The sequence below is a fragment of the Pangasianodon hypophthalmus genome, chromosome 3 (assembly GCF_027358585.1).
Source record: "Pangasianodon hypophthalmus isolate fPanHyp1 chromosome 3, fPanHyp1.pri, whole genome shotgun sequence".
Lineage (NCBI taxonomy): Eukaryota > Metazoa > Chordata > Actinopteri > Siluriformes > Pangasiidae > Pangasianodon > Pangasianodon hypophthalmus.
The window spans coordinates 11,096,369-11,112,056 of record NC_069712.1 but is presented as its reverse complement, the minus strand read 5'-3'; the positions used below and the strand labels follow the sequence as shown (position 1 = coordinate 11,112,056).

General features: G+C 40.6%; 1 protein-coding gene across 1 annotated transcript; it reads left to right on the top strand.

Annotated features, from left to right (window-relative positions):
- The first annotated feature begins 4,341 nt into the window (after positions 1-4,341).
- On the top strand, positions 4,342-15,580 carry polr1b (RNA polymerase I subunit B). The gene is made up of 15 exons (XM_026943420.3): positions 4,342-4,568; positions 6,032-6,199; positions 6,313-6,459; positions 6,595-6,727; positions 7,306-7,442; positions 7,744-7,967; positions 8,132-8,303; positions 10,615-10,783; positions 10,879-11,160; positions 11,588-11,721; positions 12,183-12,353; positions 13,211-13,367; positions 13,585-13,781; positions 13,927-14,177; positions 14,342-15,580. Exons 1-15 carry the CDS (start codon positions 4,392-4,394, stop codon positions 15,222-15,224), a joined length of 3,402 nt encoding a protein of 1,133 aa, XP_026799221.3. The 5' UTR covers positions 4,342-4,391; the 3' UTR covers positions 15,225-15,580.
- The last annotated feature ends 108 nt before the right edge of the window (positions 15,581-15,688 follow it).

Below are 15,688 nucleotides of genomic sequence, written 5' to 3'. Positions count from 1 at the left end.
TAGGAGCATAACCCGTTTAGATTTAATCCCCAGTTTGGTTTACAACAAATCACCAATCACATCTCCAGCTGTGAGGTGAGACCTCAGGACTGTGAGAGATTTTCATCATATTGTGCATGAATAATAAAGCCCTTGTGCTTGGGTGATTTAAGTTTCTGCTTAATCTGTTTGTGGATTGCAACACAAAGGAAAAGATCTATCACAGATTTCTGTCATCACAAACATCACATGAATAGCTATGTCACATGTGAAATAAACATGATATAATAAATGTGATATTATGAATAAAACTGAAAGTGTGTTTTCAATATTAGAATTAATTTTGAGTACAAGAAAGTGCAAAGTACAAGAACAGCTGGATACACAATGAGAGGACTGAGGCTCCCTTTCATTACAAACACATTAGTGCATTAATGTGCTTTATCCTAAATTAATAAAATTAAATTAAATAAATAAATGAATAAATAAAAAGTTTTTCTGCAGGGCAGGACCACAGTGACTCAGTGGGTATCACTGCCACCTCACAGCTCCAGGGTCCCTGGGTTCGATCCTGAGCTCGGGTTACTGTCTGTTTTCCCAGGATAGGCTCTGGAGCCAAGATGACCCTGACCAGGATAAAGAGTGTGAGAGTGTTTCTGAAGTTGGAAAAGAACAATTATTCATTTTATAAAATGAAAGAAAACCAGGTGCTCAGTTTCATAGGCCAGTTGAACTGGCCTTTATAATGACAGCTGGTATAGAACTTAACTTTATATTTGCATATTCCTTAATATACTGATTGTGTTTTTCTATAAATAAATAAATTAATGATACAACAATGTGATCATAACACAGTTTGTGTGATGCATAGGAAACCTGTTAGAGCTGCTTGAGACTGCTAAAAGCTATGTTCATTTGTTCATTTTAGTTGTCCTAATGCAAGAGATTTACCAGAAGTTGCAATGCATTACCTTGTATTACCTGAGAAACTAACATCTTGAACATGGCTAAACTGATATTTTGGAAAAAATGTTTTGATCTGCTATTATATAATGTTTTTATTCTGCTAATATATATATATATATATATATATATATATATATATATATATATATAGAGAGAGAGAGAGAGAGAGAGAGAGAGATAGATAGATAGATAGATAGATAGATAGATAGATAGATAGATGACTAATCTGTATATAGCACCATTCTGTGTAAACTTTAGACACTGCTGTGTGTGAAATTCCCAGGAGTTAACAGTTTATGAAATACTAAAATCAGCCATTCTGCTACCAACCACCATGCCAAGATCAAAGTCTCAGATCACACGATGTGAACATTAACTTAGCTTACTATTATGAAGATTTCTTGGTGCATTCAATGGAGAAAATATGCCTGTTGAGGATCTATAACAGTTATAGGAAGAGCAGTATGTTCTTGATGACATACCTGGAGTTGTGGTTAGAAGTGATCATGTTTTGAAGTGTATGCTGTTTGAGGATTGTTTAAGGACTCCAGACTCAGACCACCGGAGGCCTGACCACTCTGTGCGCACTCAAGAATAAAGAACAACATTTTGCAGTCAGGCCTCCCGACTCTTTTTCCCCTGCAGATGTAAAAAGTTTTACAACCATCTCTCAGTGAGACAGTTCAGACTGGACACCCTGATAAAACAGACATAAGGAAAAAGCTTTAGTAATGTAGCAGAATGAAGAAAAAGCATATAGTATAATGTGGGGAAAAGGTCTATTGATAAGGTCTGCTGAGGCTCCCTTTCATTACAAACACATTAATGTATTAATGTGCTTTATCTTAAATGAATAAAAAAAAAAAAAAAAAAAGTTTTTCTGCAGGGCAGGACCACAGTGACTCAGTGGGTATCACTGCCACCTCACAGCTCCAGGGTCCCCGGGTTTGAAGCTGAGCTCAGGTTACTGTCTGTTTTCCCAAGATAGGCTCCGGATCCACGATGACCCTGACCAGGATAAAGAGTGTGAGAGTGTTTCTGAAGTTTTTGTTTGATGAAAGTAACAAACATTCATTTTGTAAATGAAAGAAAACCAGGTGCTGAGTTTCATAGGCTAATTGAACAGGCTAATTGAAATCTGTTGGAACTGCTCAAAAACTCTGGAACCTATGTTCATTTGTTCATTTTAGTTGTCCAAATGCAAGAGATTAATCAGAAGTTGCAATGCATTACATTGTATTACCTGATCTTGAACATGGCTAAACTGATATTTTGGAAGAAAATGTTTTGATTTGCTATTACATAATGTTTACATATATATATATATATATATATATATATATATATATATATATATATATATATATTACAAACATTTGTGAAAGAATGGGCCGCTCTCAGGAGCTCAGTGAATTCCAGCGTGGAACTGTCATAGGATGCCACCTGTGTAACAAATCCAGTTGTGAAATTTCCTCACTCCTAAATATTCCACAGTCAACTGTCAGCTTTATCATAACAAAATGGAAGAGTTTGGGAACAACAGCAACTCAGCCACGAAGTGGTAGGCCACGTAAACTGACGGAGAGGGGTCAGCGGATGCTGAAGCGCATAGTGCAAAGAGGTCGTCGACTTTCTTCACAGTCAATTGCTACAGAGCTCCAAACTTCATGTGACCTTTAGATTAGCCCAAGTACAGTACGCAGAGAGCTTCATGGAATGGGTTTCCATGGCCGAGCAGCTGCATCCAAGCCACACATCACCAAGTGCAATGCAAAGCGTCGGATGCAGTGGTGTAAAGCACGCCGCCACTGGACTCTAGAGCAGTGGAGACGCGTTCTCTGGAGTGATGAATCACGCTTTTCCATCTGGCAATCTGATGGACGAGTCTGGGTTTGGAGGTTGCCAGGAGAACGGTACATTTCGGACTGCATTGTGCCGAGTGTGAAATTTGGTGGAGGAGGAATTATGGTGTGGGGTTGTTTTTCAGGAGTTGGGCTTGGCCCCTTAGTTCCAGTGAAAGGAACTTTGAATGCTTCAGGATACCAAAACATTTTGGACAATTCCATGCTCCCAACCTTGTGGGAACAGTTTGGAGCGGGCCCCTTCCTCTTCCAACATGACTGTGCGCCAGTGCACAAAGCAAGGTCCATAAAGACATGGATGACAGAGTCTGGTGTGGATGAACTTGACTGGCCTGCACAGAGTCCTGACCTGAACCCGATAGAACACCTTTGGGATGAATTAGAGCGGAGACTGAGAGCCAGGCCTTCTCGACCAACATCAGTGTGTGACCTCACCGATGCGCTTTTGGAAGAATGGTCAAAAATTCCTATAAACACACTCCTCAACCTTGTGGACAGCCTTCCCAGAAGAGTTAAAGCTGTAATAGCTGCAAAAGGTGGACCGACATCATATTGAACCTTATGGGTTAGGAATGGGATGGCACTTAAGTTCATATGTGAGTCAAGGCAGGTGACCGAATACTTCTGGTAATATAGTGTATATATATATATATATATATATATATATATATATATATATATATATATATATATATATATATATATATATAATTTTTTTTCTGTGTAAACCCTAGATACAGTTGTGTGTGAAATTCCCAGGAGATTAACAATTTACTGAAATCAGCCATTCTGGTACCAACAACCAAGATCAAAGTCTCAGATCACACAATGTGAACATTAACTTAGTTTACTATTATGAAGGTTTCTTAGTACATTCAATGGAGAAAATGTTGCTTTTGTTTGATTTAAGCAACTAAGTCTATTTTTGAAATGCAACATGGACAGTAACCTGAGCTCAGGATTGAACCAGGGACCCTGGTGCCCTGTGTAGATGATCTAGCTATCCATCCACTTTCTGTACCACTTATCCTACACAGGGTCACAGGGAGCCTGGAGCCTATTCCAGGAGCCTCAGGGCACAAGGTGGGGGGACATCCTGGATAGGGTGCCAACCCATTACAGGGCACAATTAAGCACACAGAGGGGAACACACCCCCAGCCCTGGAGGTGCGAGGTAAATGTGCTAGTGCTAACCACTAAACCACAGTGCGCAAGGTCCTTAATTGGCCATGACTACACACATTCACACCTAGCAGCGATTTTGTTGTAGAAAATACAAAAAACGCAGCATGTTTCTAGGAGGTGGGAGGAAACCAGAGAACCCAGAGGAAACCCTTGTGGACATAGGGAGAATGTGTACATAATATTTTAAATTTATTCCTTTTTTGTCTTGACATGTGACCAATATGTGTTTGTTGTGACACCTCGACAAAATATGTTACAGCAAAACAAACGCAATAATAATAAAAAATTGTATGTTCGAACTTTTATTTTGAAATATATGGCTGAACGCGAGCGGAAGTTGCGTCATTGAGGCAAGTTTCCCATTGCGCTCACTAACACATGTGAGTAGAGCATGCGAATATGGACTACTCTGGGAAATGGAGTGGTTTACCCACTGCTCCGAGCCTAAAACACCTCACAGAGGCAGGATATGGGTTTCCTAAAGAGAAACAGCATGAAGCCGTGCAGGATCTGGTGAAAGCGCACATCGAGTCGTTTGATCAAGCGGTTACTGATGGACTGTGCCGAGTGGTTCAGGTCAGTGCACTTCCCCGGGGCTCACGTGGAGCAGGGCCATCAGCATTACTGGCATTATTATCATCTTATCCCCATACGGTATTCATACTGTATTATCCTCAAAGGGCAATGCAGTGTGAATCAATGAGCTACAGTAATGCTGCTTATCTTACTGTATTACTGTACCTGACTGATTCTCAACCCTGCCTGCATGGTCATTTGTTTGCTGTAACACACCTGATCTGACTTAGTTAATAATCGAGGACTGATGTGGGGAAAACACTCAGTGTGATACTTCAGAACCAGGGTTATTTATAATCTCCTACACACCTCCTGATTATCAATCTGCATGTCCTGTGGGTCTTTCACGTAATACACTATACAGCCAAAGGTTTGTGGACACCGGACCATCACACCCATATGTGGTTCTCCCCAAACTGTTGCCACAAAGTTGGAAGCACACAATTATGTAGGATGTCTCTGTATGTTGTAGTATTACAATTTTACCTTCACTGGAAGTAAGAGGTCCAAACATGTTCCAGCATGACAGTGCCCCTGTGCACAACCCGAGCTCCATGAAGACATGGTTTGCTATGGGTGGTGTGGAGGAACTCGAGTGTTCTGCACAGAGCCCTGACCTCAACCCCACTGAACACCTTTGGGATGAACTGGAATGCTGACTGCACCCCAGTCCTCCTCACCTGACATCAGTGCCTGACCTCACGAATGCTCTTGTGGCTGAATGGGCAAACCCCCACAGCCATGCTCCAAAATCTAGTGGAAAGCCTTCCCAGAAGAGTGGAGGATATTACAACAGCAAAGGGGAACCTTTGGCCATATAGTGTATTGCAGTGTATAATGTATTCATATGTCAGTGGGTTAAGTTAACAATCAGTGTGCTATTTCCACTACTAATAGCCTTAAATAAATATAATCAAAATATTTTTTTCCCTCCAGTTAGGCATATTTGGTGTTATCAGGACATAAAAGATATCTTGAGACAGCAAGATAGCAGTGCTGTTGAATTCTGGAGAATGATTGGTCAGAAGGTTTTGAATAATTTCTGTAGCAGCACCTCTGGTAGTCGTGGTTTATATTAATGCACTTGTTCTAAAATGTTATTATTATTTCTGTAGTAACAGCTTACGCAGGGTATAGCGGAAGCTCCACATGAGCAGACTTTAAAATATGTGTAATTGTTGATATGGTGACGCTTTCTGTGAGGAAACGTATATTTAACATTATGGAAGGAGTCTCCAGTGTCAGCTCTTTGTAACACTCAGAGGTAAAGCTGTAACTTTACATTTTCCACAATGCGTACTGTGCTGTCTCTGTAACATGACAAGCTGCTTTTATTTTTGTCTTAAAGTGGAGGGGGAAAAGTTTTTGGTGAGGGAAATGCTATATATATATATAATACTTTCCTTTGACAGCATGCTCCTTTGTGTTCTATTCCTTACATTATTCCATTTGTCTATCTTCAGGCCATTCCTCCTCTGGAGTTCCTGCACAAGGAGGACAGAATCAGCCTATCGTTTGTGGAGGCTGCTATCCACAACCCCACCGTGGCCAAAGGAGGAATCTGCAAGGATCTCCGTGTCTATCCTGCCGAGTGTAGAGGAAGGAGGTGCACATATAGAGGAAAGCTAGTGGTAGGAAGGGCTGACATTTTGCACAATAAACCCAAATATCTCAGCATGATTGTGTTGCATTGTGTTGGTGACAGGAGGCCTTCTTTATGCCATCTTTGTGTTTATGTGCACAGGCGGATGTCAGTTGGTCAGTCAATGGGGTCCCTAAAGGAATTATTAAGCAGTCATTGGGACAGGTGCCCATCATGGTGAAGTCCAAACTGTGTAATCTCCATGGCCTCTCACCTAAAGAGCTAATCGAGCACCATGAAGAAGCAGAGGTAAAGTTTAGATTTTTGATCTGCTATTTAAACAGGAAAACCTGCAGACATCAGTAGTGTAATTCCTGGAGAAAACTACATTTATCCTGTGTATGCGTGATGATTCCTTCATTGTTCTCCACTGCTGTCCTATAGGAAATGGGAGGCTACTTCATAGTGAACGGCATCGAGAAAGTGATCCGCATGCTTATCATGCCGAGGAGGAACTACCCCATCGCTTTGTCAAGACCAAAGTTTAAAAGTAGAGGTCAAGGCTACACTCAGTACGGTGAGTGTTAATGTTGTGCTAACATAGATTTGAATGGAAAAGTTCTCTTCTGATCAAATGAATATGACATAAATGTCATTTATACCAATAAAACATTGGGTGTAGTTTCCAAAGTAACAATTATGGTCATATAGATTCTGTTAAGATAGTCATAGTGGGGGAAAAAAAATCTCAGTTTTCTCTTTCTGAATGTGAAATATTCTTTAATAAACCACCCATTGCATTTCCATATGACCTCTGACCTCTTCCATATCCTCTAAGAAGCTTTCGGGTCTTCACAGTTGTATTTGCCCTTCCATTCTCTCTGACTTTTCTGTAATAACCCTCTCAGATGTCACTTTCTTCCTGTTTATTTTTTCCTATATTTTCCTGCCTTATGTTTTGGATTGTTATCTTGATGTTGGATACATTGACATTTTGAACCTATTTGATTTTTAAATAAATTGTAAAATAGAAGTACGTTTTACTTTTTACATGGTGCGATGGAGACTTTGCAGGCAACAGCTGTTTTGGAAAAGATTTTTGTAGTATTTCCCTAATGCGAAATATATAATATAATTCGAGCTCTGTGTTCCCAGGAATTTCAGTGCATTGCGTGAGAGATGAACATACATCCATTAACATGAACCTTCACTACCTGGACAATGGAACGGTCATGCTCAACTTCATTTATCATAAAGAGCTGTTTTTCCTTCCTCTGGGCTTTGCTCTTAAGGTAATGCTGATAGTTACACTTCTTATGAAACACAGGCTATATTTACATTACCTGGTTGAAGTGACACTGATCTGGTTTTGGGTCATTTGCAGTTATGAATGTGACCCATAAAGATAGATCCAATTTGAACAAAAAAATTGGAATTGTACAAAGAAGCATGTAATGTAAACGTAGTGATATTCTTCCCTTAGACCTATGTCATTTTATTCTGTTATGAGTGTCTAAATTGTCCAGATATTGGTGTCCTCCATATATCTTTGTATGAAGCTGTTTTTCAATAGAATTTGTACATGGCTCACAGGCCCTAGTGGACTTCTCAGACTACCAGATCTACCAGGAACTGATAAAGGGCAGAGAGGAGAACTCCTTCTTTAAGAGCTGTGTGTCAGAGATGCTGCGCTTGGTGATGGAGGAGGGCTGCACTACCAGAGTGAAGGTGCTCGACTATCTGGGAGAACGCTTTCGGGTCAAGCTGAACTTGCCAGAGTGGTACACAAATGAGCAGTGTGCTAAATTTCTTCTGGAGTAAGTCTTTTTTATAGGCTATAAACTTAATTGTTAGTCATTTAAATAATGGCAGCAGGTAACATTTTGCTCCTGGCTGTTCCTTCAGGATAAATAATGAAGCATATGTTTGGTTTTCTGGTGCCTGTAATGTCTGAAACAAAGTTTTTGTCATTTGTCCACAGCGAGTGTCTGTGCATTCACTTGAAGTCTGACACTGAGAAGTTCTACATGCTTTGCCTGATGACACGAAAGCTGTTTGCCTTTGCCAAACAGGAGTGTATGGAGGAGAATCCAGACAGTCTGATGTGTCAGGAGGTCCTCACGCCAGGACAGCTTTATCTCATGTTCCTGAAGGTGAGCTTGCTGCGTTACAACAGCAGTGTTCAGCAGATATTATGCTGTGATTCCTGTTATACTACATTTATCATGTGAAGTTAGGATACAGTTAGTGTATGAAGTACTTGCTAAGGTTTTACCCTTTAAGGTCTAGCAGGCGTTTATTAATAATGAGACATACAGAGCTGGAACTAAATAGTCTATAATTTTGTTTTTGATGCATGAGGGAAAGTAAATATAAGGGGAAAAAAAAAGAAACAAAAACATTTAAAAAAATGGAGAATCATGCAAAAAGTAAAAACTTAACCCCTAACCCAGTGGAAGACAGAAGCATTTAGAGCTGTGAAGAAACATCCATGAACAACAGTCAGTGACATCACCGACAACCTCCACAGAGCAGGGGTGAAAGTACCACAATCTACCCTTTGAAGAAGACTTGGGGAGCAGGAATATAGGGGCCATACCACAAGATGAAAGATCTTCAGCAGTAAGAATTGGATGGCCAGATTGGAATTCACAAAGAAATACAGGGATGAGCCACATAAATTATGGAACCAAGATTAACCTCTACCAAAGTGATGAAAAGGTCAAAGTGTAGAGAAAGAAAGGATCTGCTCATGATCCAAAACATACAAGCTCATTGTCCAGCATGGTGGAGGTAGTGTCATGGCTTGGGCTTGCATGGCTGCTTCTGGAATGGGCTCACTAATCTTTATTGATGATTTAACTCATGATGGTAGTATCAGAAAAAAATTCAGAAGTATAGAGAAACATTCTGTCTGCCAGTTTACAGAGAAATTCATCCAATCTAATAGACGAAGAACATTATCATACAGAAAGACAATGACCCAAAACACACTGCCAGCACCACAAAGGACTTCATCGGGGGAAAAAGTGGAAGGTTTTTAGACTGGCCAAATCAATCACCAGACCTTAACCCAAATGATGCAATTATTGCAAGCAAGGGTTATGCAACCAAATATTAAGTGTTATTTAATTTACGAATATCTGTTCCAGTACTTTTGCTCACCTAACATTGGGTGATCTGCTACCAAAGGTATCATGTTCTAAGTTGTTTAACACATTTAGATGAAAGATCAGGAAATGAAAGCTGAAATTCTGCTCTATCATCTCATATTCATCTTTTGATCTCAAACCCAAATGTCTTCAGTGTATAGCCAAAGTAAAAGAACTGGCCTTGAACTGGCTGTTCCAATACTTTCGGAGGGGACTAAATATAGAGACGTATTTTGTTGTACTAGTAGCAGGGTCATTATTTAGATATGGTAGCTACTACACTTTGGCTGCTTAATCAGTGTTTTGGCTGAATGTTCACAACATATACTGTTAATTGCTACTTATACAACCTTATCCATCATGATTCCGAATGTTGTGTGAATGTTACCAGGCAAGGGCACAGCTAATGTAAAGGACATGGAGTACATGAAGTGATATAATTAGTATTAATTCGACCATTGCATCAGTTACAATGAAATGAAACAAGACTTTTAACTCGTCTCCTTTTACTGCCACAATCCTTCAAGCAGCTATATTTTTGAAAATTGTAGTTAACTATTGTCTTTTTATAACTGTGAGGGTTTCTTAGCTATTGTGGTTTATGTAATAAATAGCCCTCAGTGTTATTTGTGCTGGCTGTGGCTTTTTCTTAAGGCATTTGACTGCTACTGATGTTTTATTGCAGTTTGTTGTCTTGGATTCAGGAATTGTGCATGCTCTTCAGCCAGGCATCTCAGCTTGGTGTGATATTGCTTTAAATAATGATACCAACCATGTTTTAGTATGTACTATAAAATATGTACAGGCTAAAGCATGCTTTTTTTTGTGAATGGAAAAAGAAAGATCTTACAATCCATGCCAAGTCCAAGCATTTATAGATTTACTCTGAAATGTTCTTCTCAGGATACTAATATCCTCACTATCCAAGACATGCACACATTAATATGTGATTAACAACTAGATACAGTCATGGCCACTTTAATAGGAATACCTGTGTACCTGCTCATTCACGTGGCAGTAGTGCAAAGCATTAAATCATGATACAGTTCAAAAGATTCAGTTAATGCTCACATGAAACATCAGAATGGGGCAGGGGGGATTTTGCCTGTCCATTTTCAGTGAGCCTGTGCCCACTGTAGCCTCAGCTTTCTGTTCTTGGCTGGCAGGCGTGAAACTCTGTCAGATGGTACAGGACATTACAAAAACAGGGATGCCTGTATTGATTCAGTCATGATCACCATCTAACCTTTGCACCTGTTACAACTAGTACACTCCTCTTATAATGCATCATTTTTGTGTATGTGTTTTTCAGGAGAAAATGACTGGCTGGCTGGTGTCTGTGAAACTGGCCTTGGATAAGAGGAGCCAGAGAGTCGGGGGACTGACCTCAGATAACCTGGCTAAAATTTTCAACATGGGCACTGACCTTACCAAAGCCTTTGAGTACCTGCTTGCTACAGGCAACCTCGTCTCCAAGACAGGTATCATTGCGTAATACTCAAATGTGAAAGCTCGGTCTTGTAGAACTACTCGTTATTTGTTAACATGCTGATTTACACCTCTCTCTGACCCTCAGGTCTGGGTATGCTGCAGGCCAGTGGTCTGTGCGTGGTGGCTGACAAGCTCAACTTTATTCGCTATTTGTCCCACTTCCGGTGTGTGCACAGAGGAGCGGCCTTCGCCAAGATGAGGACCACAGCAGTGAGAAAGCTGTTACCCGAGTCCTGGGGCTTCCTGTGTCCTGTGCACACACCTGATGGAGCACCATGCGGTCTGATGAACCACCTCACGGCCCACTGTGAGATTGTGGCTCCTGTTCACCCCACTACTACGCTCCCTGCCCTGCTCTGCTCACTAGGTAAGCAACAGTGTGGGCACATTTTCTCCAAAATGTCTGCATTACCAGAGTTGAAGTACTATATGTGGTCCAAGTCCTGAGATTTACATGCAAAGCTGGAGATGCTCAAGAAGTAATAGAGTAGTATTTCAGATATTTATATAGTTGTCTAAAGAGACAGTCAAGATATTAGCATTTCCTGTGTTTTGGGAAGTTTGAGGTATGTTGCTGGAACCTTATGCAACTTTTGCTCTCTGCTGGAGACTCTAGTGGGGGAAAATTAATTGGCTTGTTCAGAATATAACAGAATAAAAGCATATATTTGGGCATATATTTGATACAGGGCATATATTTGATACAAATGGCCATTTTCAGTAAAAAAATATACAATCATATACACACTAAAATTTATGATTTGCATTGTGATTAAAATTGAGTACTTTGCCAGGTGTTACTCCAGTGGATGGAACTCCTGGTCAGCCATACTCCTGCTGCTACCCTGTTATACTGGATGGCACCATGATCGGCTGGGTTGAGAAAGATCTCGCACCCTCTCTGGTTGAATCTCTCCGCAGGTTCAAGGTTAGTGACACTTTTACATATTTATGGTAATATCTGTTTGTCATAATATTATGCTAATATCTGTGCCATCATACAATTACCCTAACTGAAACTATTATTATTATTATTATTATTATTATTATTATTACTGTAAATCCTTTTTGGAGGTTGGACATATTATTTATGGAAATTTGTGGTTGTGAGTATGTCCAGGTTACATATTTATAGAATCTGGATTACCTGATACTTCCATGGAGTCTTTTGCAGGCACATGAAGAAATTTAGCTGAACGTCTAAACTGATCACTTTAGTATTCAGTATACTTTAATGATGTGCTTATTTTGAGTGGAAATACAACACCTGTGGAAATTTTGGCTTGATTTGTCTTTTATAGTAATGAATGAAAAATTGAGGTGAAGTAAGTAAGGTCTGCCTTCTATTTTTTTTTTTTCAAACACATTGTTTCCTGTCTCCTCTTACAGGTGCTAAGGGAGAAAAAGATTCCTCCATGGACTGAAATTGTGCTAGTTCCTCAAACGGGTAAAGCAAGCTTGTACCCAAGCCTGTACCTGTTCACCACACCATGCCGCATGGTGCGACCAGTCCGCAACCTCACCCTGGGCAAAGAGGAGCTCATTGGCACCTTCGAACAGGTCTGTCAACATTCAGTCAAACTCACATGATTAATAACTGATCACCAGTTTTATGTAGTGATAGGTTACGCTGGCCTTTACTGCTGCCATTAATCTACCAAGCACCAGTAAGTAATAAAACATGACAGGTATAGGAAAATAATCAATGTCAAGGTGGTGTGATGTGACCTGGTGTGAAGCGGATTTGCTGTTGCCACAAAGTTGATTATTTTCCTATAATGGCATGTCCCAAAGTGTTTTATTCTTGTTATACCACAGCAATTTGCCAATGATTACAGTTTTATTATTTTTATCCATTTATAGTTGCATATAATGTTGGGGAACTTCCACAAGACAAGTTAGTTTCTTGCATTATCGCAGCTAAAAACAGTTGTTCCTTTAACAGCCAATCTTTTTTTTTTTCTCTCTGTTGAAGTTAATAAGAAAAAAATGCAGCTTGTCATACTTAGAAAGCGGAAAGTGCAAAGTCCTCTGTCCTGAAGACTCCCATTGTGGAAAACTTACAGACACACTGGAGACTCCTTCCATAAATGTTAAATAAATGTCTCCTTACAGAATGCTTCACTATATTAGTGTTTAGACTTTTGTCTTTGTTAAATACCACATTTTTATTATGCCATAGAAGTCCTTGTTGCTATAGAAATGGTAACATGTTAGAAAAAGCACATTAATATAAACCAGTATTTTGAATTACAGCCATCACTTGTCAGAGTTTATGTTATAGAAATTTTAATCAATGCCTTCTGACCAATCAGAATTGAGAATTTAACAGTGCTGTGGTATAACTAATATGAAGTGTATAACATTTAGAACAGAAGCATGAGGTATTGAGTCAGCATTTGTGCTTTGTGTTTCAGCTTTACCTTAACGTGGGGATATTTGAGGATGAGATAGAGCATGGTGTCACCACCCATCAGGAGCTCTTCCCCCATAGCATGCTCAGTGTGGTGGCCAGCTTCATCCCCTTCTCAGACCATAACCAGAGTCCTAGGAACATGTACCAGTGCCAGATGGGTAAGTTTGCTCTACTGTACCAGTTCTTCTAGCTTTAGCTTCCAGAGATGAATTTCCTTTACTATTGATACGTTGACACTGTTATAGTAGAATAATGAAAAGAACAGTGTTTATGCTGAAGTGTTCCAAGCAAATTTAAAAAATGTTCAATGTTTGATGCCTAAAAATATTAAATGTTAAAATTTTCCACTTTTTCCTCTCACCTTTCTGTATGCAGGTAAACAGACTATGGGTTTCCCACTGCACTCTTATCAGGATCGCTCAGATAATAAGCTTTACCGCTTACAGACCCCCCAGAGTCCTCTGGTCCGTCCTCTCATGTACGACCACTACAACATAGACAACTACCCCATTGGCACAAACGCTATAGTGGCTGTGATCTCCTATACAGGCTATGACATGGAAGATGCCATGGTCAGCACTGATTGTCTTTCATTGTGATAGTACTGATCATTTTCTGGTAGTTTTTGTAGTTAGTTGCATGCGATTTAGCTAAACATGGTAAATCTAAACTTATGTCATGAGTGTGCCACATGGTTAATTACCATTTCTTGTCCAGATCGTGAACAAGTCATCATGGGAGCGTGGTTTTGCCCATGGCTCTGTCTATAAGACTGAGATAGTGGACCTGTCGGAGAAGGCCAAAGGTGAGGACGGTGTGGTGTTTGGGATTAAACCAGGTGACCCTAAAGTGTCTGGCAGGCTGGATGCAGATGGATTGCCACCTATAGGAACCAAGCTGAATTATGGAGATCCTTTTTACAGCTACATCAACCTCAACACAGGCCAGAGCCATGTTACCTTCTACAAGTACGTTAGCACTATCATTTACTGTGAATTAAAATTGTTTTACATTGTCAGTCATCATGCAATTATTTTCACACTGAGAAGCTAAATTTAAGCGACTGTTATTTCAAAACACCAGTACAATCCAAAAAAAAATTTATCCCTACTGCTATCCCTGTTTCTCTCAGGAGTCAGGAGAGTTGTGTGGTGGACAACATTAAAGCGTGCAGCAATGACGCAGGAACAGGCCGCTTCAAGCGTGTGTGCATTACTATGCGAGTACCACGCAACCCCACCATCGGAGACAAGTTTGCCAGCAGACATGGTCAGAAGGGTATCCTGAGTCGCCTGTGGCCGGCTGAGGACATGCCTTTCAGCGAGAGTGGCATGACCCCTGACATCCTGTTCAACCCACACGGCTTTCCGTCACGTATGACCATCGGTATGCTGATCGAGAGCATGGCGGGCAAATCGGCAGCGTTGCACGGCCTTTGCCATGATGCCACACCGTTCACCTTCTCTGAGCACAACTCAGCCCTTGAGCACTTTGGTACCATGCTGAAGGCGGCAGGTTACAATTATTACGGCACTGAGCGCCTTTACTCAGGACTGAGTGGACTGGAGCTGGAGGCTGACATCTTTGTAGGTGTGGTTTATTACCAGCGTCTGCGCCACATGGTCTCTGACAAGTTCCAGGTGAGGACGACGGGAGCGAGGGACAAAGTGACGAATCAGCCACTTGGAGGGAGGAACGTGCAAGGTGGCATCCGCTTCGGAGAGATGGAACGTGATGCCCTGCTGGCACATGGCTCGTCCTTCCTGCTGCATGATCGCCTGTTTAACTGCTCAGATCGATCCGTGACTCAGGTGTGTGTGCGCTGTGGCAGTTTGCTGTCTCCACTGCTGGAGAAGCCGCCTCCACACTGGTCAGCCACACGCCATCGGAACACTATCTGCTCACTGTGCAAGAAGAGTGACGCCATTGACACAGTGGCTGTCCCCTACGTGTTCCGCTACTTCGTGGCTGAACTGGCGGCAATGAACATTAAAATTAAACTAGATGTGAAGTAGATTTACTGTCTGTATTTATACATGCAGCACCAATTATTATGCTCATGGATCATAATTTCCGAATATTGCTCGTCACACTTGTCATGTGAAGACAATATACTTGTCAACATTGGTAACTGATATAATGCTATTTTTATATTGAGACACTGTTGTATATGTTATGTTTTTTTTCATGAATTGTTTAAAACAGACATTCAGAACTTAAACACAGCAAAGTGCCTATAAGAGGGTTTTTTCTTTTTGTACAAAATAGATAGGAAATATGAAAAAGGCTCGTCTTACATCATGGCGTTAGTCACATCTATCAGTGGCCCCAGAGTCAAGTGGATGCTGGTTTTGTCAAATCACTTAAACGAAATACCTGCAGTAGATTGCTGGATGATATGGCAAAAATATCACTTTGTGATACCTGAAGACTATGTTATACTTCACTATACAATATGCAACACAATATTATTCACCTG